Here is a 25,174-nt window from a genome sequence, read left to right as displayed (position 1 = left end):
AACCGTTTTCATGAAAATAATCGATAAGTGAAAAATCGATTCAGTAATGTGGCAGTTTCAATAGGCTGATCTTGATCAATACCTCTGGTTCCCAGGAGGCAATTAAACGAATTATTAAATTTGACTTTCTGCGACTTTCCGTTTTTGGCTTACGCTTATCTGGCACACAGAAGAGCCTATTTGTAAAAATAAGGACTGAAACACTCACACAATTTCTTACTGCAATTATTACAACTCTAATTAACAAATTTATTTAAAACTTGAAGTGAACTGCAATAAATATAGATATGAAAAATATAGCAGCAAGTTTCTAAGTTTAACATGAGGACCATCCACATTGTCATTGAGTGTCCCTCCTTCTTCTTCCCTTAATTATGAAAATGTTTCAAGCACGAGTTATAGGTATTTTTAAGAGAATTTTCACAAAACTTCAAAAACCCTCTGGCGAATTTTTAGACAATCGCGGAGAACATTAAAAAACAGTTTAGGAAATGCCTAAATTTAACTGGCCATGCTATTTTCTTGAATTCCAAATTTTAGCAACATTATTTAGTTCTCGTTAATTCAGAAGATTGGAAAGATATATTATTACTCTCTACAGAACTGCTCTGAAAAAAAAATTCTTTGCAAAATGTACAAGATAAAAGTTATCGATCGGTGCGAAGGTATACGGATATTGAAGAAATCGTCAAGTCATTTGAGGAAATTTCCAAAAACAGTTAAACATATTCAATTGATACTTCTAATTTTGATATGCTTGTATATCATGGCGATACCTAAACGTAATAAAACAGTTTGAGTATCCTGTGATTTTTCGTTTTAAGGAGTGCTATTCTCACAGGGCATTTTCTATAGCCACCTTTTGAGGCTCAGTGACCTTTTAAACATGAATTTTCTGTGAAGTTTATTTAAATTTGATTTCTAAAGATGTTGGAAGTCTAATACGAAAAATCCTTACTTTGGGATAATGTTTGTTTTTGGCAATCCACTCAAGCTATACTTTTTTTCTGATCAATAGTCGTATTTAGAAAGTTACGACAGTCTGGCACTAGTTTCTCTTTGGACCTTCTGGGTCGCATTGGTGTAAGCTTTCTGGCCAATTTCTGTGGATAATAATCAACTGGTTTCCTAGACCGAAGTTGAAATATAAACAGCACAGGTAAAAAATATTAGTTCTTTACTGTGGGAAATTATTTGACGTTTGGAAAGAAATAGTGTCGCCGCGCACTCGATTGTAAAAATATTTTTCACCTTCATCTGCGTTAAATTAGTTAACTTATAATGTATAATATATAATGCATACATTCATATGCTACATCTGTCTACTTGTATGCATTCAATACAATGCATGTAACAAGGTGCTTATACGGATAAATCTATTTCAATTAATAAACTAAAAAGGGACTGTTCAATACAAAATAGTTTATGCAACTTATGTTAGTCATCGATTAATGCTTTTGTGCATTTGAAAATTTGTCAGTTGGTATTGAATATAATGTTCACATTATTACAGTTAATAGAAAAAAGGCATACTTTATTGCCACCAATACAATGACACACTTAGTATTTTTAACAAATGCTGCGTCTTAATTTTGAGATTAAGTAAGCTTAGTTTCCTTTAAGAGATTATTATTTTTAAAAAATTTATGACAGGTAAGGTAAATCAAAAGTGTAAGTACACGTAATAAAGGTGAATTAACAATAATATTTTAATACTATACATCTAGTTAGCGAGAAGCAAAGAGCATGCTACTTGTACGCTTAGAAGAAACTGTTTTCCCAAAAAAGAGTAATACGGGAAATTAGGAGGGAAGAGAATTGGTTGGATAATATCACAAATCGTGTCTCAGCTGATAATAGCAATTGCTGCTCGATTTAGAGGGAAACAGTATGGCATTCGCTGTTTATCAAGCCAGGCTCAGCAAGAGCTTCAGTACCAAGGAGTTGGTGAGAACTTTCTATTTGGGAGGGAAAGGTGGTGCAAACCAGTTTTACTCAGGCTGCATGAACCGCAGAAAGTCATTGAGTACTGAAATTAAATGAATGATTGAGGTTATGGCGTGGTGTGCTGTCACAGAGTTCATTTTCTCATTCATTCCAGAGAGAGTTCATTTTTTAAATGTTATAAAAAGTTCAGTGAGATGTAACTTCCTATAAAGCCTATTTGCGAAAACTTAAAAGTTAGCTTTCAACCGGTGTTATGAAAATAGATCAGGATTTAGGTTCAGCACACGGCAAAGACTTTTCACACTTGACACATGAGCATATGTTTAATTAGAAAAAATACAAGAAGACATTTATTAGCGTTAAAGTACAAGTTTAAGAAGTATTAGCGATCAGTTTTTTAATATGTCATGTTGTCTACAGAGCCATCGTTTCGAGTTCAATCAATTGCTTGAAAGCACTTTGTTACTATTTGGTAAAGCTTTTGTTAAGAGAACATATCTTAGCATCCGAGAGAACACCCTGTTCATTTTAAGTGTGCAATCTAATTTGCACATTTGAACAAAATATATTTAGTTTTGTAATGACGTAATTGTCAAGCAATTTAATTAGCTATCAACATTTAAACAGATTTCTTTCAAAGAAACGTTTAGGGTTGGGAATTTTATTTTCCCAGTTATATTTAAGCCACTATCGTAAGTGCTTGATGGTTCTAAAAACCAATGTGACGCCTTAACTGATTAAAAACCAATTTTATCCAAGTCAGTGGCATATTGCCCTCTGTTTTCAGCTCATTTTGAGCTGACCATTTTTTTTTTGTTTAATTTTAATTTATGTTTAATAAAATTTTGTCATTGTATTTTTGGCATTGTTTTGAAAATAAACTTTAAATCATAAAACATTTAGGAAGAAATTTACCTGATCTTACAGCAAATAAAAATAAAAAGTCATTTGCCCAATGGTAAAGTAATACTTGAATACCATCAGACTACAAAGCACTCTGGCAGATATTTGCCTAGTCATGTAGCAACTATTTATACAAAGTACATTCCCTTATCTTGTTGCTATCTGTCTAAAAGAACCAACCATAGCCTGTGACATCAACACAATGAATAAATATATAATATTAGATAAAATGTTATTTTTAATTGAAAGCAAATCTTCAAACAATTTTATAAGGCATGCTGAAATAATTATAAAGTTTTCATGTCAATGATTTTATCCGCAAACCAATTACATTTTCTACAATTTTGGCATGCCCTTTAGTTTTAAAAAAAATTTTAACATTCTGTGCGTAGGGCGTCACTTGAAATGCAGCCTCCTCTTCCACAACTATTTAGTACTCTGGTGAACACAGTTCAAAAACGCTTAAATTGCCGTTGATCGCCTGTTTTTGAAACTGCTTTTGCTAACGCAAGTTGCGGAAACTCGCAGTTTGAACCAGCCTGATATAGTATATTATATACAATAAACTAATTGCTTACTTATAGTTTTCTGTAAACATATTCATTTATTTTTTTTTTTCGGCACATCGACTGCGATAATCATTAGCGCCAATGGTTATTACTAATAAATTACAAATACGTTTAATTACAAACACTTTGTTTTGTAAAATAAATTAAAAAATGTTAAAATCAAAACTTGATTGATAAGAGAGAGCTAAATTTTCTCACATTCAGGCCAAGATCCTTTAATTGTAAAACAAAGTTCTTTATACAACAAAAGTGCACTACAATTTTTTTTTCACTCTCTCACTCTCTCTCTTAAAATATAAATATCTCAATTTTAAATCTGCAGCAAGATAAAAACAAATATCAAAAATTTCATTCTCGATTTGGTTACCTACAAAAAAACTTTTATACCTATAATACATTTTTTTGAGTCCTAAATTTTAACTAATTTGAAAGTAATGTTTTTATTAATAAATAAAATATTTTTTTAAAAATAATTTCTTTCTAAACAAAAAGTTGTTCAACTCTTGGAAGTTTAATAATAAAATATACAAAATAATTTCATATTATTAAAGTTTGGTTATAAGGGGTGCGCCGTGCTAGAAAAAAAAAACAAACAAAAAAACAAAGAGATCTTTAGCTTGTGATCGCCTGACTTCATTTACTTTTTAGCCACCGAGAGGTTTCAGATGTATTATTTCAGAGGTGTCCATCTTCATAGGATTTCTTTTGAATGACAGTGCGATTTAACAATTCAGACTTCACTTAAGACAAAAGGCCAGAACACACACTTTCTATCTTTCAAGAAAGTGTAGGTAAAGTGTCTTTTTAGTAAATGAAAAGTGCTCTGTTTTCTAGAAAATTTCTTTTAAGGCGTTTTGATTTCAATAGAATAGAGCTGCATAAACCCCCTTGGTATTAAAGAATTTCAAATTTCTGCTTAGATAGTTGTTATGAGATAAAAGGACTCTTAATCACTGGGAAGGCCATAAGAGGTTTTCTTGCTTATCTCACTACACAAGTATCCTCATGACAGTGTATGCAAACTGGAGCTTGGCCAGTAATAGTTTCGTTAAAATCCAATGATTTTATCCAAAACGTGCCTAAGATGGGCGATGACCTAAAGAAACCAGACCGATGTATACACAAATAAAACCTCACGGCAGCAAACTTAAGCTCTCTGAAAAAAATCAGGAACATTGCTTTCGTTACAAAACTTAACTGATTGATTATATCGTAATTTACAAAATAATCTTCTTGGTGAGGCAGTATTTTTGTTTGTTCTTTCACAGCCTTGCTCCAAACAAACAAAATCAAAAAAAGGGGTAAAAATAATTTATTTTTTCTCCTTTTACGGAAGCCCACTGAAAGGCACATTAAGGAGGAAAGAATTTATTTAGAAAAAAAGACAAACTTTTTTTTGGAGTATCCAACGACGGCTTATCCATCCAAACAATTTTAAACCCATATAGTTCTTTTCATTTAATATTCTTATTTAATTAAAAATTCATTTAATAGTAAATATTTTTGGAGATAAACGCAGTCAAAAAAAAGTCATATGGCAGGAGCTAGCCACTGGCTCTGTCTTCTGACATGAGCTAGATTTACTTCTTATTTGAAACAGACCATATATGATTGGAGTTGAGTTAGTGTGGCGGTGGAGGCCTCATTGCGTCCCGCCACACCTGACTTTGTCATTCCAGCACTACAACTAGTTCGTCCATACCCTTGGCCGTCAACTTCCTCCATGGCTTCCGCGCTGCTCGTTTCAGCTGGCCGGGTGGCACTTGCCGCCTTGCCTTCCTGTAGACAAGATAAAAAAAAACAATTTTGTAATGAAACATTCTTAGGTTTCACTATGGTGTGACATTCCAGTTCACCCCAAAATCATTATTCCTTAATTTTTTCAATCAAAATATTTTTTTAAAGTTATAGATGCGACGTTACAAAATACACACACAAAATTAAAGCCTATTTTTTGCAAAGCTAAAAATCTCTTCAGTAATATAACACTTTGTATCGCGTTTCCTGTTTTTATATAAATATTCACCGCAAATCGCATGGTTAGAGCGTAACCGGCATATACTAACAAATCTCTTGTTGATGAATTCTAAATTTCGAAACCAAGGTTTATTTATAATAATGACTGGATAATATTGTTTATAAAATGCACCTTTTCCATTCTTGTAAATCTTTTGCCAACTCTCCACCACTCTATGTATTACTGAGGTAACGTCCTCGTTAGTAAGTCTGTTAATTGTCCATCTACTGTGGCCTCTTTAGCTAGACTGCCCACCTTATCATTGTTCTCTATTTTTACATATCTTCTAATTCTAACAAAAATCACCATCTTATCTGTAGATACTATTTTTATATAACTCTTGAATTTCTATAACTAAATAAGAATTATTTTGGAAAATTTAAAATTTGTAGCAAGCTATTATTACTATCTGTAAATAAATACATTAATAAATGTAAATTACATTTTTTTTTAATTATTTAGTTTATTGATATATTTTAATGCTTCTTTTATAGTAATTACTTCCGCATTATATACTGTACATTTGGTTGATGTTAGTTTGAATTTAGCCCCAAAGTCAAGTTGGGGATCATAGAAAGCTGCAGCTGTTTGATTATCTAATTTTGAGTCGACTGTGAACATAGTGTAAAAATAAGAATGTTTTCTTACAATGAGCATTGAATATTATTTTTGAGACATAAGTCGACTAAAATTGTTTGACAGTCAAATTAAAAATTACACTTTCAGATTTATTGCACATGAAATTAAGATTTCAATACTTACTGTTACAGATTGTAAAAGAGAGAGAGAAAGAAAGATAAAAAAGTAATCTCTTTAAAATAGCAATTTCGGTAGGATAACCAATTTTCTTGAAACTTTTTATTCTTCAACGCTAGAAATGCATTTCAACACTGTAAAACCCTTATATAACTGTCCTACCGGACAGTTTTAATATAGAAGGGTTTAATTGCGGGGTTAGCGCCCTGGGCTACGAGATCTGCGGCTCAAGTCCTACTTGTTCTTAAATTTTTCTTTCCTAACAACCTCTAACAGTCCGGTAGACAGAGTTCCCTAACAATGCAGTAGTGCACTGGGTGGCAATGGCCACAGATGTTGACGCGTCTCTAATAATAATACTGTTATACGAGATCTGTACTTTGTACTGTTTGGACATCTAAGAGTGATGCTTAAAGTTGCAGTTTCACTTTTCTTAGTTAAAGCTGTCTGGTATGACCGTTCTGAAAGGCTTGATGGTCAAAAATTGCAAGAAAAAGCATCCTAACTTTGCTAATCTGTTCTCTCTTTTTTGTACAGAGGGATCAACAGATAGTGCGACAGCTATTTATTTCGAAAACCAAAATGATAATAAAAAAGTGTAAACAATGACCCTCTTAATGGAAAGGAATTAAAATTTTAAATCAAACTTTTTCTGCTCCCATTAACTATCGAGTTATCAGTCACAACTCTATTTTTGTTAAAGGAAACACCTTTTATGCCATTTCTAAAACTAGATTTTTTGTTTCTTAACCAATGATGTATTGGTCGATTTCATTGGTTGGAGAATTTAGAAAATCAAATAAATTTCATTTACAATTTAAATAAAATTTTTTGGGTACATAAGTGAGTAAAAAAAAACTGCTTTCAAAGCCAAAGTTAAAAATTTGCCCCTGCATTTAACGCATAATAAGTTGCTCTTTTAATCCACTCTCGGTTTGTGGTACCATTTATGGGTCCCAGATTTAGACTTTGGTAAGCTTCGAATATGCGCACCTTAAGCTCTTGAACAGACGTTCGCGATCTTTCACTGTGGACACGATTTTTAGATGTTCTCTTAAAAAGTAATTTAGTGTGTTAAAAAGGGAGAACAGGCTGGCCCAAGAACTGCTCCTCAATTTCCAATCCACCTTCCACAAAATGTACGATTCTGGAACCTTGTAACAATGCGGCTAATGTGAGCAGGGCAGCCATCTAACTGGAACTGGAAATGTTGCATTTGTCTGGGTACCCGGTCACTCGAGAATCCCCGGTAACCCAGATGCTGACCTAGTTGCCAAAGAGGCCGCTCATATGGCGGTAACCATGGGAAGGACCTTGCCAACGGACGTGGCGAAGCAAATTAAAAGCTACATTCATGAATCCTTGCAGAATGAGAGGTCCTTGGTGATGAACAATAAGCTTAGGAAAATAAAAACTGTCGGTAAAGCTTGGGACTCTTCATCGCGGGATAACCGCAGGGAAGAAGTAATAGTCACTCGCCTAAGGTTGGGCCATACCCGGTTGACCCATGGTTACCTCATGTGTCAGGATAGCTCTCCCACATGCAGTTCATGTAATGACTGTGCAACATATACACTGTACACACTTGTGGAATGTTCTGAGTAGGATCAATGTAGACAACGTCACAGTGTTCCGAACTCACTAGAAGAAGCAAATGACCAGAAGAGAATAGATAATGTAATAAAGTTTTTAAAGGAAATTAGATTATTTAATAATATATAGGAAAATAAATTAATATATAAAAATCATGTATAGTATATAACAATTTTTTTTAAAATGTATATAATTGTATATAGGTATGGATGTAATTTATAGTGTGAGTGAGTTAACTTTACGTGTATAATGGGGTTCCGTAAGTGTGGTTGTTTTAGTAAGGGGTTGTGTATAAAGTTGGCATATGCACTGCCACAGAACAGTAAAGGGCATAATAACCACTAGGAGGGCGCTAATGGCCAAGGCAGTCGATGCGCCAAAAAAATAAAAAAAAAAATAACCACTAGGTTCATTGCCTTAAAAAAAAAAAAAAAAACGAACCATGCTGAGGGCGTGTTGTTTGTAAAACCAGATTTTCCGATAATACAATTCATTCGACAGAAAATTTAAATAAAAATCTCCCGTCATAATGCACTCATAAAACTAGTGACATACAAGCAAGAATACCATCCAAGCCGCGCCATACGTTAACTAAATTTAATAATCATTTGTTGTCGTGCTTCAAAAGTCTGCCTATGATTTTCCTCCGACCAGGTACGAAAAATTCCACCAGTTGATTCTTCCATTATTAGTAAAATTTACACTCATCAGCCCAACGAATTGAAAATAATAGAGCCGACATGTCCTCAAATAATTGTTGTATGTTTGCCAAAAAATAAATTCCTGAACTGTCAATCGGTCTTAACCCTGAATCCCTCAATATCTCAGTCATAGACTTCTATAACTTGACATATTGTAATACATATTTTAAAACTGATCTCACTATTTCTTTGCTCAGTCCCAATGCTTTTGCCGTGTTTGCTAATGATGAATGAGGAAATTCTTGGGTAAACAGAAGAATGTTCAAATCCGTATCAAAAAAAGTTAGATTTCTTCGAATTATATTTTGATAATAATTTTGGGATACAACCACTGGCTTTGAATTTTCTTACAATGCTCAGGAAGGTGGTGAAATGAGAGTTACGCGGGTGGGGAATTTTTCGATAGCCTTGCCGCTGTATGGCCATTTATTTCGCTTTGTACATACACACCGTACATTTCCGCTTTTTCTACATTTTTGTATTTTGGATTGATTTTAAATGAATGCTATAAATGAACATTAAACGCAAAAAAAGATAGCATAACGGTGATCTAACTTAAAAATTCACATAAACACTACAAGCACAATAATTATTCAAAACTCTCAAATAACTGAACTAAAAGAAGAAACCCTAACACAGATAAATCAAGAAACAGAAAAGATGCGCCCCTTGCACCCCCCAAACATATTAGGTGTGTACACACATGCTGTGACGGGGATTCTAATGGGATGCTGAGGATGTTTGTAATCATATAGATAGTATACATGTATGAAGTATAGGTAGCATTTGTGTTATACTGTCCGGGGATTCCAGTTGGATGCTTAAAGTTACAGTTCTTCTTAATTCAATCAACAGAGAAAACATGTCCTGTTCACTTTCACTATACACTAAACATGATACATACATATATATATATATATATATATATATATATATATATACATATGTACACATACATGTTGCATATAAATCGGTTACCTAGAACTTTTAACTCCTTACAGAGAATTATTTAATTAAAGTTTAATAAAAAAAATGAACTTACTTGGAGAGTTTGTTTGATTTAAAATACAGGTCATCTGGCGCGTCCATCCAAGAGATGACCTGTTTGCGGCCCGTGCGGGACATGGTTGCAACTTTCACTTTGCCGTTTAGGTGCGATATCACTGTGCGTGGGCCAAGTGGACCTCCGCCACTGCTGCTGCTTGTTGAACTCATATTGCCTATATTCGTCACGCTACCAGTCCCACCAAGTACGTGCCTCTTTGGAGGCACAATCGGTGACATAGGCTCCCTTCCTCCCACCCCTGCAAAATGGCCTGCATCATCATGCTTTCTAATTCTTAAAGGAACAGTAAAACTTTATTCAAAAGAAAACCTATGTGGCTGTTTTTCAGTACAGTAATACTAAACAAGTATTAAAATACTGAGTGATACGAATAAATAGAGTTCTTCTAGGGCACCACCAATGGCTTGTATTCCATGAACTTAAAAAACCGTCCCATATATTGTGATGTTAATAAATACCTATTACATTAATCCTAATACGCAGAGGCCTATGTGTTTGCAACCTTATAGTCAATGAATGAAATTAAAAGCAGTAATTTTTTAATGTAAAGACCAGCTATTGCCGGAAAATAGAACGACTAGAAAGAAGATGTGCACCTATTGATAGGACTATTATACTATTTTAAGATTTTCCCAAATAATGCAGTTTAAGCTTATTTTAACATTACTTTTATTAATTGATTACCTCTTGATTTACTTCTATAAACAAACAGTACAAAGACACTCAATAAATCTTTAAAATACTGCCTAAATCACAACAAACCAGTAAATATATTAGACTATAAGTAAAACACTTGATTTTATTATATTCTTCTTTTGAAGAGTCATGATTTTATTACATTCCTCTTTTAAAGAGCAGCTTTTAAAATAAAGATAATACAACATCTTTCTACAATCTAACAACTCAGCCGTTCTGCACTGAATTCGCTTTCTTTTCACCTTATATGCTTTAGTATTTTGTAACCATAGATTTCTCTCGCTAATTCTCTCTGAACATCATTATTGGTTTTTGTCTCCCATGATTAGCCTTCTCAAGAACCAATTTAGACCGATTTTCCCTAGTTTTCAAAATTTAAATGAACTTCTAATTCTTCATTCTTATGGCCTCTTTTTTCCTCTCTCTCTCTCACACTCTATGTTACTAGGCATTTTCCATTTTCATCTCATATAGTGAAATTATTGAAGTCTTCTACAAATAATCTACGTCATCCAAATTTTGTTTTATACAAAATGTACTATTTTAATTTTCTTCTTTATAATCTTGGTTTTCTTCCTTTTCTTATTAATTTTACACCTTTTTCCTGGTTATCAACTTTTACACGTCCGCTGATTCTTTGAAAATTGTATTATCATCTTTTTTTTGCTTCGTTCCTTTTCTTCTTCTTCTTCTTCTTCTTCTTCTTCTTGTTTTCCATGAGGTCTGGATTTTCTTTGCTCTCCTCTAGAAAATAGAGATTCTAGAGAACAAAATAGTTAAATATGTTATTTAATTATAACTATAAATAATGTTTAGACTGTAAGTAAAACATATTATTTTAATATACTCTTTTTTTTGAAGAGTCATGATTTTATTATCTTACTTTTTTAAATGATAGCGTTTAACGTTGGCCACTCATGTCTTCGTGTTTCAGTTTAACAATTCAGCATAGCTTTTAAGAAACTTTTTCCCAATAAAATAATTTTTTCGCTTACTTCATCCAGCTATTTCAGCCATGTCTTCAATTTTTCAATCCATTTCTTAAAATGGCGTAAGTATTTGCCGTCAAACTCTTGACTTGTATTTTCCGAATCTTCACTGCTTACAGTAACCTCTATTAAAACATTGTTCACTAATTTCAAAAATTTTCTTCTTTTCTCTTCTAAAAACTTCTTCGATAATTTTCAATGTTTTATACTTCCTATAATGTCATTTAACTCTCACACTATGTATTATTTATGTATTGTAAGAAATAAAATTATTCCTATACATTTACAAATTGTTTGTGCCCGCTAAAATTAATGGCGGCTAGATATTTTCTTTATGAAAGTCATCTCAAGTAAGTTTCTTTATTTTTTTTTTTTTAAGTTCATTATAATTTTAGGAAGTTATGTTTTTAGTTTTTTGTACTGCTAAAATTTTAGATACGTTAAATTTGAAGTTAAGACAAGTTCTACAAGATATTTAACTTTTTAGTTTGTATATTCATATTAGTAAAGGCGTAAAAAAATAACTTTACTCACAGATTCTTAATTAGCCTCTGAACACTGCCTAAACCACTAAAAAATTAATGGAGACTGTATAAGAAACATATGATAACATTACTTTCTTCTTTTAAAAAGCCAGTTGCTTTAAATAATAATATTTAACAAAGAAAAGAAATCACTGCCAAATTAGGTCCCACTTATTACTTATTTTTGCCAAGTTTTAGACTTAAGAATAGTACCTTAAAATAGTTAACAATGTCTTTCTCTAATATATATATTAATAAATATTAATTTAGTAATATTATTATATCCTTACAAAACTATTAATTAGCTACAACAGTGTAATATTCAAAACAATTGGCACTTCTACAATAATAAAGTTGATAAATCATTCTTATTCTTAAGAACGAGTTGTTATGAGTGTAAGTCAACATATGTATTTATGAAGGTTTGAACTTCTATGCAAGTTACAACTTATATTTGTTTCAGTGGCATCCGACAATGACACTACTAGCATGCTTAACAATTGTCCAAGCTCAGACTTATTCAGCGCAGATGTCTGTGTTATCTTGACATGGATACTGGCCATTATAAGAAAATGGTGGCTTGATTAAAATAAAAAGTTACTGAATTCTAATAAAAATAGAAACTGTAATGCTTCCTTACATAATAGCAAAGAGAAATTAAAAGTAGTGAAATAAATAAACAAGACCAGAACTTATTACAGCAAATACTGTGGAGAAATAACCCGTTATCATTATCAAAACTGAAGCGAGAGGTACTATGAAATCGCCAATCGCAGATAGACCAAGATTCAAGAGATGTAATTACAGAAGAAAATGCTTTTCCCAAATGAATATAATTCTAGATATCACTTTGAAGTTTGCCATGCCCTAACTTGTAAAATGCTCACAAATGGTGAACATAAAACATTTCCTCACCTTGTATTTTTCATAATAAAGTAAAATAAAAAATAAAGTAAAACCAAGAGGGTTAGGTTAAAAAGCTCTCTCTCTCTCTAAATAACGTAGGACATATATCTCATTCCACACTTCATTTTCATAATTTAATATTTTTAATAGTTTTATTTTTATTACAGATGCAAATGTCTTTCAAGAACTTTTTCCACACTAAGCTTATTTTGAATGAATCACAGAATGTAGATTTATGACTCATCCAACCAACAACAGTTACCCTGAAATGACGGTGGTCTCAAAACTCCCAGATTTGTGACTTAAAATAAATAAATAAATAATTCTTATATACAAACTTGCTATAGTCAGAAGGCGTTTACTGGGTGGAATTGTATCGATTCCATTTAGTTCATCAAATGGTTTCCTTTTTAGACTGTTCGAACTTAATGGAACATTGGTGACTTTTTCATACTCTGATTTTGGGTTCGGAATCCTCTCGTAGAGCAAACTGCCATCTGAGAAATAAAGAAAAAAAATGTGTTATCATCGTGTGATAGGGTAGCAGATTTTAAATTTACAAATATAATTTGGGTGCAATAATAATAATAAACTGAGCATCTTGGATATTTGAGTTTTCAGTAAAGTTTAATTAAAACTTGTAAAGAACTATTTCGCTTTACAATAATTCACGATCTTGACCTTTATTTATTTTTATTTATTATAATTTTTTTTTTTTTACGTTTTCCTAGGATGCCCAGTAATATCTTCTTTTTTTTCTGCTTCGTAAATAAAGCAGTACTGTAAAAAGACAGCAAAAGGTCCAGATCAGCCAGGTACAAAAAATAATGAATGAGATCACAGTTTCTTTTTAAATTATTTTTTCTCCATCTGAGTGTGGGTTATTCCATTCATTTATTACTTAGCACCCAGACAAGTTGTAAGACGGTCGGGTTAGGGTTATTTAGTTCATTTTACGGGAAAACTTACGTCACTACGTTATATAGCCAGTTCGTTCTGTTTTGTAAGAGATCTGTTAAATACATTTTAAATTTACTATCTTTTATAATAATTTACCAAATTTTCTAAAAAATATAAACCACATAAAATTATAAGCATAATAATTTCTTCACTTGATACCATTACTACTTTCAAAAAATTATTAATACACGAAGAAATTTGTAACGCATCAGCATTACTTAGGCTTTAATAAATTAATGAAACCAGAAAGATGCCTTTATAAAGTAGAACTATTAATCAGAGAGGTTTTTAGAACTTCTCTGAAAACAATCAATGTGATTACTAATTAATTCTTATAAATAAAATAACATTCTATTTTCAGCAAAATACATGTTTTGAGGCCCTTCTACTAAAGAGGAAGCATCTAAACAATAAAATACCACTACAGAAAAAATTAATGGTTCTAATCAGTACTCTATATTAACGTAATTTTACAAATTTTTCAATTTTTAAGAAAATGGTTAACAACAATAGTGATTTTATAAAAATAACGCAAAAAAAAATTACTGTGCACAACTTTATTTCCAGAAAACCAATTTTCTTTAATGCTTTAAATGTTCGAATATAATCGTATTTTCAATATTAAACAGCTGATAATCTGCAATCTGATCTGTGGTAGCACTTTAGAAAGATACTCTGGATATATATCCTGAGTACCCCAACCCTGAAAAAAATATTTTTCTGAGGAAACTTTTTGAAATATAAGTGATAATAGACCTTTTTGTAAGTAGTTAGTATACAACTTTAGGAGAAAATCATTGAAATCTTTGAAAACTTTCTCTTACTTCTAGCAAGAAAGTGTTATTTTCTGCGGCTCAATTAATTCAGAGGTTTATCCATATATACATGTTTTAAGGTAAGATGGCTTTTGAAAATGGTCTGTAGTCTACAATACCCAGCAAAAGTAAAAATCAGAAATTAAAGAAATTCAAATTTGATATTTTGTTTAGTTACAAAACAAAAAGAAAAAAAATAAGTTAAATAAAATATAGCCTGTTTTCCAAGCAGTCTTTACTTTTAACTACCACAGTGATTCGTGGAGGATGCTGGCAACTATCGCATTTAACTGGAATTTGTTTAATTAACTAATTAAATAACATCCAAGTAACAGACCGGGAATTGAACCCAGTACTGCAATACAGCTTTTCTTTGTTGTTCTCGCCTCTAACCGCTTGGCTATGATGGCGCCTAATTTTCAGACAATAAGGAGGTCCATTGATAACACAATAAAAATTTATCAACTGCAAGTGCCTCTTTGCTGAATTAAATTTTAACTTTGTTTCTAAAAACCAGTTATAATGATTTTCTTCAGAATACATAAAGTACATTACATACATGTACATTCTTAACCTTCATTTGAACCATATTTGAACTTCATTTTAGCGCAGTTAATAGGAAAGACTGTCATTAATATCCTCTAAAAACCATTTTACTGCAAGCCTTATCACCTTTTAACATAAACAAAGGTTGTGTTTGAAAAAAAAAATAGCGCGTTCAGATGTGCGAATTCATGATAGGATTTAAAATATTTTCCACGATTGCCTCGTATTCCATGAAAGCAGATGTTTGGAAAGTAAACTAACCATAAAAAGGCCTATTAATTTTGCTTGAAAATTGATTTGAGGAGAGTTCCGGGGAGAATTTGGGCTTACCTCTAAAATGCTTATTCTAGGAACTATACTATTTTTCCACCTAGTACATATATGTTAGTTGGAATTAGATAAGTTGCTAAAATTCTTGAGTTAGAAAAAACAACTGAAGAAAAAGTTTTTTAAGGCAATGAGAATTAGAGGAAGAGAAAGGCTTCAATATATTACACTACATATATATATACAAGATAATTGCGCGTTCTTCTGGTTAACGATGGATTACTGATCAATAAATTCAAATTAATTGGGGTGACGGTATGGAATATAATCAGTTAAAGCTTCTTTCCTTCCATTTTTTTTTTTTTTTTAGACACAGATGAAAAGACGCATTAAAGTATTACCATTTATTATCAACCCTTATTCAACTGTCCTACCGGACAGTTTTAATACTTAGGGAACCTCAAATCAAGTATTTTCGAGAAAATGGAACTTATAAAATCTGATACTTGACTTGATTAATGAAATAATTGCAAGACCATTGTGTGTTGTGTGTCCCACAGCAGATTGTGTTTCCTAACCTGTGCTTCATAATCCTCACTCGTTTATGCAAATAGATAAAACCTGTAGACTGCACAGAACAGGGAGAAATTGGCAAAAGAGAGATAATGTGTGAAACTTTGCCACTTGAAAACCTTTATGTGACCAGCTTCAATAATCTGCCTATAGAAAACAGTTTTGTCTTTTAGTTGACAGTACTTTAGAACTCATCAAATAACATAGTTTTGTGTACTTCCTCTAAAATTTCTCCAATTCATTACCCAGAAGGGTGCAAATGTTTGTTCGTAGCTCACTATCCCCGTATAGTCTTTAGATACATTCCATTTCTATAACAGCTGACCAAGCTAATAACTACTGTCTGCCACCTCTTTGCAACCGCAAATTAAATTAGAATTAGTAAATTAACATTAATTAAGTTTCAGACCGTAATATCTTGATGAAATATTTGCCGGTTACAGAGGCGCAGTCATAAAATTAAAATACTTCTTTATTAACCAACTTTTCGACAAATTTATTGCCTTTATCACATAGTAAATTGGTTTCTTGATATTTGCCAGAACTTTGGTAAATAAAGTAGTTTTGTAATTCATGACGGTTTTTCAATAATCAACAACAAATATTCTCTATGTTCCCAATAATCCTTTAAGAACCTATTCAATTGCGGAGAGAAATGATAATAAACAAAATGAAATTAAAAATGTTCGAGAAATTCTATTAATAAAAAATAAATAATTAATAAAGAAAATAAAATTGAAAGCAAACGCACTATGTGATCATTAATATCATTCAGCATTGTGGATTCAACCATCATGTGTTCAACAATGAATACTGTTTCAGTAAAAGTTTTAACTATATTCTGAATTTTCAAATGGATAAAGACGTAACATTTCATTCTAAAATTGTACTAACAGTTGTTTTTTATGATCACATTATTTCAAAATAGGACAGTACTGTATTAATTAGACACATCTGAACGTCCTCCGCTTTCTTGGTAATCCCATTACCTGTATGAAAGAGAATTTTTCAGAAGCCGCTTTAAAAAAAAATTAAACCTGGTTAATTTGAACTATTCTTATTTACAAATAAAAGCGAGACACTCCGAGACATTCTTTAAGGTGGTAAAAAAAAAAGAAATTAGAATGTCTCGGATAATCAGGGATGTCTGGCCATTTTACTTTAGGTTTGTGAGGAGAAATTTGAATTTCTATTAAAAAGCTTCACTCAATCACTGCTACCTGAAAAGAATACAGACAAATTTTTGAATTGTAATTTTTAGAATCCTTAATTAAAACCCGTTAAATTGGTACAGTAAGGTGTTGCAATAACATGTACTGGAGTTTAATGTGTGTCAACTTAATAACATAATATTTTTGTGCCCATGTTGTGAATATTGATAAATATAAATAAACAGTTTCTTTAGTATCAATTTTCTAAATCTTACAAAGATGCATGATTATAAATAAACAATGAACCTATTTTGCCATCTTTATACAGTTTTTAGGAGTTTATCTATTCTACTCCTGATTAGAGAAAATATATACTATTCCACCATGCTAAAATAAGATAGGGATGTCAAGTTACAAATCCATTTGAATTCATAACGACTTCTCTTTTCGAAATCCAATCATGACTCAGTGATATATCCTGGCCTTTACGATTTTTCAACTATTAGAACTTTCACACGTGATGCTATGTTTTTACCAGAAGTTACTTTCAAGCTTCCTTTTTACTTTTCCAAAGCAATTCGTCTAACTTCATCTTCTGTTGCAAAGCAAGTTGGCAATAATGATAGCACAAGAGCTGAAAAGGTGAGAATCCAACCATCGCCACTCTTCGCAACACATAGACAGGACGTGTTAGCTACTTATTCAATGGGGTCCCACGTAACTCCAATATCTTATCCCAGGGTTTATCATCCAATTTAATAAACACACGCTTATATATATATATATATAAATTTAACATTTGTAACCATAAATACATTGTTATAATTTAGAACCTCTCTCATATTCAGTTAGGGCGTGTAGTGACAACATGAAAGGAGCTATATCAGTAAATATACGTAATATTTTTCTGCATAAACAATGATTCAACCTCAAAAGATGAATGTTAAATCCGAAGGTGGTCAGTACGAAAAACAAAAAACAAAACAAAAATACATGCTATGTCGACTGAAACCGTTGGTATTGTTCAACATCACATAACAATTGTGGTCCTTTTTATAAAGCATAAAATTGTTCCAATAAATTTTTCAAGAAATAGAGAATATTTAAGTATATTTAATGAATAACGTTCTTCTTCATTTAAAACAATTATTTAACAATCAACTAATTTTTATGCCTTCTTTTCCTTTCGTTCTACAAGCAATTTTTTATTTTATTTTGTAAAATTGAAATATTTATTGCATATCCGACTTCTAACTGGGTGCCTAATCGCCTGAGTATCTGATTTTAATTTTCAGTGAAACGCTTTTTCTTGTAACGTTAACTAAACAACTAATCCACCATTATTTGGCTGTACTTATGCGTAAAATGGTACTTATGTAATTGATTAACCGAAATTAATCAATGAAAAATATAAAACTGGAAAAACTGTAACACCGAAAAATCGTTTAGAGAGGACTCTTACTATAAAATAAATAACTTGTCAAAGAAATGATATTATCTTGGAACTAGAATTCAAGTTCTACAAGATCGGAATTACATTTTTTCCTACTTAAAGTCAACAAAAGTTGGTCTAAATTGAAAGAAATAATAATAAAATACAAAAAAAATAATAATACGGGATCTGAAAACCATTTTCTATTTTACGATGTAATTTACCAAGAAGCTCTTAACTAAAATCAGCAAAACGTTTACCAAAATAAGATTTGAAGAAACATCAAAAGTAGTACACTAACTTACACTGACTTTGTGTCATTTAAGCAATAATATTATAATATATATATATATATAAAATAAAATCATTACTTTACAATAAATATTAGTAGTAAAGATGGAGAAGATAGCTAATGCCTCAGCATTATAGTTCGTATTGTGGAGAAGCTATGTTTAAACTCTACACCAGTATAATAATCTGGTAAATATTGTACTTTTTTTAATAAGGTTACTTCTGAAAAACTGTACCCCGGAGAAATATTTTCCTGTCACAGCTAGGCTTCATTTTAGTTAGTCACCGACCGATTTTTGGGTCTTTCCTGATCTGATGTGCTGATAAAAATATATCTCAGATTTTTGTAAAAAGTAAATCGTTCCCTTTAAGCGATAAGTTACAACAATGCAGGAATCGCAACCTGTAAATATTAAGAGTGACAAGATTCCGCCAAATATGCTACATCAGTACGATATACTGATATCAAGTGGCACGGCGATTTTAAGCATCACTTAACTAGCAGCAATTTCACTCTAAAACATGGACAGGGAGTTCATTATTAAATCCGAAGCACTAACAGCAGTAAGTACAACAAAAACTTGCGAATTCGCTTCAACCAATAAAATCTACTGCGCTTATTCACCCTACTATTTCTTACTCGAATTTCACAATTCTAATTCTATCTTCCTGACCATTTTTACTGCACTGAACTACATGTAGGTTAGGCCAATCATAAAATTACAAGCAAGTAACTTACCACCTACAAGGCGGCTGTCAAATTCGTAAGTATTGTTTCGAATTATATGCATAAACATAAAAAAGTGAAACAAAACCCCGAATCCTATATTACTTGATATTGTATTTGTGACGAAACTGTTTTTATCCTTAAGTGGCAATTTAGAGTGGTGTTAAAATTCTTAATTCCCTGATAAACCTTCAAAATACAATTTCTGTGGGTAGTTTCAATTACAATTGATAGGTATTTAGATGATTAAATAGGATACGAAGTTATAAGATTGGTATAAGATACGGAGCCATTTTCGGAAACCTCTCAAAAACTAAAACACCGCCCCATCAGTTAAAACGCAAACTTGCAACAACACAATACCAAAACAAAGTAGCAAGTTTCGAGTTACCTACCACATATCGTTCTTAATATATTCTGTTTACACAAAACACACACACACCCACATAGAGAAAGAGAGTACAATCGCTACATTTGTTTCATGCTCAGGTAGGTGTCTTCGACACTTTTAGCTTCTGCTAAAAACTCAATTCAGAAATTTCCCTATCAGGAAAAAGTAAAACTCGTGTAGAACATCCGCAGAGAAGACTCTATATTCAATTTTCTACGATAAAAATGATTTTTTCTCTCTCACCTGCTTCCAAAGACATGCTCAACACCAGAGAATGTAACAGAGACATATTGAAAAACCAGCTGTTCGTTCAATTGTAGAAAAGCGACTAGAATTGATACAGATTTCTGATAGAGAGTGTTGAGGCATTAGAACGACCTCCCTATTGGCCTAGGCGAAGATGTCTAATTCTTTCGCACCTTGAAACGTCTCCCCGTAGTACAAACATTTCTTCTAAATCAAGTGCGATGTCGCAGGTTAGCCTCTAAAACATTACTTAAGGAATCTTATTTAGAGAGTTATGAAAAGTTGGTTGAGCACTGGACTGTGTTAAAGATAAAGAATACAATATAAAAAAATTAAGTGTTACACTTGGATTTGTGCAAATAAATAATTAGAATTAACTACTAACCTGGTAGCATTAACAGAAACTGCAACCTTAAGCTTCCCTCTAAAAATGTCTTGTAAGATGTGAAGAACTACCCTATTTTTTAATAATTAAGGGATATGATAAGTATTTGTAAAATCAATGTTTACAAAAGTACAAAACAGAATCAACCCTTATACAACTGTTCCAACGGACAGTTTTAATTTTGACCTTACAGAATAGGTTTTGAGTTTAGTGATATATACCCGAAAATGGATCAAACGGCTATAACTTGCAATGTTAACTGCTTTACAAACTATAATTTTTACCTTTATCATTTTTTTTAGAAAAATATAGTATATTAAAAATGTATACAAATTTATTTGGATTTTAAGTGGTGCACATTTGAAGGTTTGTAATATGTTCTAACTGAGCAACATCATATGTGTTTATCACATTGTTTATTAAGGCATTCAAAACAATGGAGTACCTGAAACCAGTCGATGACCTAAAAATGAAGCCGGATAACACTGAAAAATTCTGCGTTGTAAATCGATTTCTACTTTCAGACAGTGAAGGTAGTCTGTGGTGTTTGAAAAAAAAAACATTGTCAAGTCGAAGTAAAGTTTTGAATAAATACATATGAATTAATTATGAAAGTAAAAAAACTTCGTCTGTAATAATACATAGATTAGCAACTCGGCAGACGGATTCTATCCATGCTGATGAGTGCTACTGATTGATGTTTATCTATTTTGTATAATGTATTCTATTTCTTAATAAATGCAGTATTATTATTATTATTATTATTATATACGTATGAATAAGTAATGCTGGCTGAAAAACAAAACAAACACACAGAAAAATTATTTTAAAAAACCTCAATTAAGTGATTAATTTAAAAAATATGCATTTTAATATATTTTACCAGTTGTAACCTTATTAAAAATTTGCACAGTACTTACCTACCGCCGCAGTCGAAGCGCCCGCCCACCCCAAAAAAGATACTACCATATAGTCTAGACTGGTGAAGTATATAAACTAGAAACTCTTTTTACACAAATAAAAAAACAGGGAGAAAATTCTTTGGTAGTCCCTATCCCACAAATGTAAATTAGATATTTCTAATCAATAAAGAAATAATGTTTAAGTACTCAATAATATAAATAAAAACACGAACACTATTATATGCGACCCTCAAATAAATAAATAAAGCATTCCATTTATTTTGTTTTTTTAATTTACTTAAATACATGTTTTCAACCATGATAGAGCACTTGCACAATCTACTAATGTTTTAGGATATGGTGCAACTTCAACTTAACATAACAAAAAAATAAAAAATAAAAAATTAGCTAGAATTCATATTAGAGAATATGCAAGGGCTTTATCTATAGCAAAAAACACAAAGATATTAAACATATTTTCGAATAGAAAAAAAAAAAAAAATAGCTAGATTAGCCGATATACTAATAGTAGTAATATATACGCAGCAAATAGGTTGTTTTTATTGAGATAATTTCTTCTTAACCCGCAAAAATACATTTGAAAGCTTTATCAAACAGCAATTGATTCAATTTTCACATTTAAGAATAAAAATTTCCATGAATGATCCAGTTTATTAAAATTGTGTAGTAATTTTTTAAAATAAAAATGACCTCTATCGAAGAAGCAAATCAGAAAATAATTAAAAAAGACTTCTTGTTAAACTGGCTTTACAGCTCCAATTTTTAACCTTCTCTCAAAAAATACCAAAGTTTATAGTGTAAGACTTAAGTTCTTTTACCAATTCGACAATTAAATCCATTATCATTGGGCATTCTTTTATTTATATTTGTATTCAACTTTATACAAAAGAAACCCTTAATCAATTCAATTTTTGAACAATACATGTTTACAAATTTAGGTTTCGACCCACAAATGTGGCCTAAAGCCCTGCATTTGAGACAAAATTAATGAATAAAGGTTAAAATTTGCAGTGGAGATCCTATAAAATCTATCATATTATAACACTTAGTATAAACTAATAATTTTATTAAACGCTGCGACTATTTCATGTTTCACTGTATTTTCACTCATTCAACTCAAAAAAACGTTAAGAATTTAGTAATATAATTAATGTAGTAAACCGCGTTACGTTAACAACAATAATTATTACTAAATTCTTAACGTTTAAGATACCCACGTTTTAAGTAACATTTATGCCCAAAAGTTACTTAAAACATGGGTATCTCAAATTCAAAATTGCAAAGCCCTGATGACGAAATATATTGTCGAAAGACACTGAAACAGGAGACTGAAAGTAAAAATATTAGCAATAAAAATAATAAAACATGAACAAGAAAAAAAAGTAAAAGAAACGTCAGTAAAAAAGAAGTTTTACTTTAAAATTTTCTGATAGCTCCTTGAAATATTCATATATTTTATAATAAATCAACAACTAAATTCACTCCAATGGTAGTCGGAAAACGCATTTGTTAGTTAAAACAGTAGAAAATAGAAAATATTAAGGCTCTCCGGTGATGGATAGCATTGTTTGTAAAAAGCACTATTTGGACGCCATCGGTATACTGAAAAATGTTTCGAGCGCCAATGACCTCAGATGTTGGCGTGCCTTAAATAATAATAATAATAAAAAAATCAGGCATCTTTTATAGTTTTAAAAGGTCTTATTTAATTTTATTGCCATCAACGGTTTCAATAGCGTAAGCTCATCTTCAAGATGTCTTACCAAGACTGATGTTGAACATCAGAAACAAATCGAAGACCAGAAAATGAAGCAAGCGGAAAGGTCATTAAGGCTAATTTTTCAATTATTTCATTCTAAGTCAATGAAGTCAATAATGAACAATTAAATGGGAACACTTGAGATGGCAGACAGTCACAAATCAATATGAATCCTTCATTCTTACCTATTAAATACACCTTACTATAAAACAGATTGAATTGCATACATAAATGTATCAATTCACAATAAAAAAAATAATAAAAAAATAAAAGAATACATTCGATCACAAAGATTACCAGGTGCCTTCGGTGGTTTTGGGAAAGCAATCCTTTCAGATTTTGGCATTTTATCACGGTCGGTTGGAGCCAACCATTCAGGTACGATTAATTCATGGTTCCTTGCCAAGCCCAATTTAGTGGCAATGCCAGTCACACTGCCTCTGTCCTTTCTTGGCATGTGCAGCAGTGCTCTTAGCTCAGTTATACTCTTGCCGGCGATTTGCTGTTGACCTGACAACAAAAATTAATAAAAAAAAAAAATTAAGGCACACTATCACGACTAACTTTATAAAGATTCTGGCATGAAGCCCTGGCCCATTTTCTCTACTTATCAGTCGCCAATTTACTTGGGAAAATAGTTTTATTTGACAAGTAAATTACGTAATTAATAGATTTTACTCGTTTTACAACAGATGTACAACTTTTTAACATTTGTTTTTACCAGATGCACAAATTTTGAGGTCCCTTGAATATGAAAAAAACTTTTAGAAGTATTTATAAGGTTAACCAACTATATTCTTAGTACTAATATTACAACAAAAACCCAAACATCCTCTTTCCAATCAAAATCAAATCAATTTAGAAATAAAAGAATAAGTCAAACAAAAATAATAATGAGTAAGAGATGTAATAAGGGATGTGTAAAATCAGAATTCCAACATAACAAAGAAACAACACTGTTACAAAACTATTGTAACATCACTAGACAGTGAGATGCAAGAAGTTCCTAAGAAGATAAAATCTAAGGGCCAGCAGCTGTATTCGAACCTGGGAACTCCGCGTGGGAATCCAGTATACTAACCACTGAGCTAATCCTATCCCTCCCACGTAAATTGAAAACATTAATGGTGTGACCATCTAACCAGAAAACAAAAATTTTCGCGCGCTTAGGCGCTACATTATTGACAAAACAGATAACTACAACAATTACCGAAAATAAAGTTTTTGCTAATTTTTGGCAATGTTTTTCTTGAAATCAATTTTATCAATTGTAAAATATTACACCTATAAACATGGGTATACTCTTAATTTCAAAGCAAATTTGGGAACTTCATCTTTTTCAGGAAAAGAGGAAAAAATTGACGAAGTTGGGTGTTTTTAACATTACGATCAACCTTTATATGGCTGGCCTATCAGGCAGTTTTAATCAAACTTAAAGACAAAGGAAAATCAATTTAAGCGTTTTTTAAAAACAAGTTTTCAAAATTACCAACATCCTTGGTATAGAAAAAAAAAGTTGAATATAAATAAAAACTAAGTAAAAGTTATAACTAAACAAATAAACACGAAGAAAATAGTGCAAAAATCTTCGAAATACGACTGCCATGAATAAGTTTTCAACCTTGGGTAGAATCGCCTTGGGAGCACCATGTTCTTAAGGTATGAACCAATTCACAGAGACCTGAGTGGCTACATAAAAGACTTAATTGGCGTAACGTAGAAACGACGTAATACTGAGGCTAAAATCTTAACTACCACAGTTCCTACCAACAAACCTGACTAACAGTCACTTTTAATTTTAAATTTAGACTTCATGTTTGAAATAAGTTGTATTTTGTATATATATATATACTCTTCAGGCAAGCAGTAAAAAATCGAGACGAGTTCCGGCTTTTCTCAATCTGCCCTCTTTAGTAATATGCATATCTATGCCTTTCAAAAAAGCTGTTTCTGTTTTAACATCAACATTTTTCTTCTAAATATTGTAAATCCAAAACGAACAGGTCATCTTTTGATCTATTTTTTTAAATTATTCAATCTA

The 25,174-nt window shown here is 31.5% G+C and overlaps 1 protein-coding gene across 4 annotated transcripts in view; it reads right to left on the bottom strand.

Moving 5' to 3' along the window:
• Positions 1–4,377: 4,377 nt before the first annotated feature.
• The window catches only part of MTA1-like (metastasis associated 1-like), a 62,291-nt gene continuing 41,494 nt past the window's right edge, over positions 4,378–25,174 (bottom strand). For 2 of the 4 annotated variants that reach the window (XM_074143154.1, XM_074143157.1), the window contains 4 exons: positions 23,431–23,643; positions 13,006–13,164; positions 9,529–9,802; positions 4,378–5,198 (listed from right to left, as the gene is read on the bottom strand). In XM_074143154.1, coding sequence (XP_073999255.1) covers positions 5,090–5,198; positions 9,529–9,802; positions 13,006–13,164; positions 23,431–23,643 — 755 coding nt within the window. In that variant the 3' untranslated portion in view covers positions 4,378–5,089. The remainder of the gene's footprint in view (positions 5,199–9,528; positions 9,803–13,005; positions 13,165–23,430; positions 23,644–25,174) is intronic. The other 2 variants (XM_074143155.1, XM_074143158.1) reach the window with 2 other exon arrangements.

This window comes from Rhodnius prolixus, unplaced genomic scaffold (assembly GCF_049639745.1).
Source record: "Rhodnius prolixus isolate KJV_2025 unplaced genomic scaffold, Rpr scaffold_12, whole genome shotgun sequence".
Taxonomy (NCBI): domain Eukaryota; kingdom Metazoa; phylum Arthropoda; class Insecta; order Hemiptera; family Reduviidae; genus Rhodnius; species Rhodnius prolixus.
Note: the sequence above shows the minus strand (reverse complement) of the source record. Positions and strands in the feature narration are given on the sequence as shown.